General features: G+C 56.0%; 1 protein-coding gene across 1 annotated transcript in view; it reads right to left on the bottom strand.

The window, feature by feature from the left end:
* RHEB (Ras homolog enriched in brain) overlaps positions 1-440 on the bottom strand; it is a 54,245-nt gene extending 53,805 nt beyond the window's left edge. Inside the window, exon 1 of the mRNA XM_010857355.1 lies at positions 385-440. Within this exon, the coding sequence (XP_010855657.1) occupies positions 385-440 (56 nt within the window). The remainder of the gene's footprint in view (positions 1-384) is intronic.
* Between the last annotated feature and the right edge of the window lie 265 nt (positions 441-705).

Here is a 705-nt window from a genome sequence, read left to right as displayed (position 1 = left end):
GTCAGATCACGGGGAGGGGGCGGGGAGACGCGTGGGAGGTGCGGTGATTGGTGGGCCTCTGAGCGGTCCTGGAACTCGCGCCCGCTGAGCCCTTAAAAGGCACAAGGCGCGTGGCGGGTACCTTGGTGGGCTGTTGGTTGGCCGGTGTCTTCCTCGTGTGTGTTTTTTTGTTTTTGTTTTAAAATTGCTGCATTGGCTTTCGTGAGTCTAGGTTGGAGGATGTAGGTGATGACGAAGCATCAGCCGTGGGTGAAGGACCATGGGAAGAATGGAGTATGCGTTCATTGAAAATATGAACGCGTTTCATGAAAAAAGCCTTCTCCTCACTTATCATGCATCTCCTCAGTTCCGGTCTTAACCCTGGCGTTTGCGGATCCCACGCACCTCATGGGAAAGGAACAGCGCCGGGTCGACGCAGGTTTAACTGTCAACGCCTGCATGGCTAATTGAGTAAGGCAGACTTAAAACACTCGCCGTTGTTGGCTGAGAACTCTCCAGAACCGTCCTTCCAGGGGGATTTAAGACCGGTGAGCCGACGCTCTGGCGTGGGCTGACTTCTCCGCTGAAGGGACGCTGCTCTATTTCCCTCCAGAGGTGCCCTGACAACCCCGTTTTCAGTGGTGCTGGTGAAGGGTGTCTGGGGGTAGCACCAGTCTTGGAGTGCAGGGAGGGACGCCAGCTCGGGAGGCCTGGATCATGCGACAA

Source organism: Bison bison, unplaced genomic scaffold (genome assembly GCF_000754665.1).
Source record: "Bison bison bison isolate TAMUID 2011002044 unplaced genomic scaffold, Bison_UMD1.0 scf7180017864379, whole genome shotgun sequence".
Lineage (NCBI taxonomy): Eukaryota > Metazoa > Chordata > Mammalia > Artiodactyla > Bovidae > Bison > Bison bison.
This window is presented reverse-complemented; position numbering and strand designations above follow the sequence as displayed.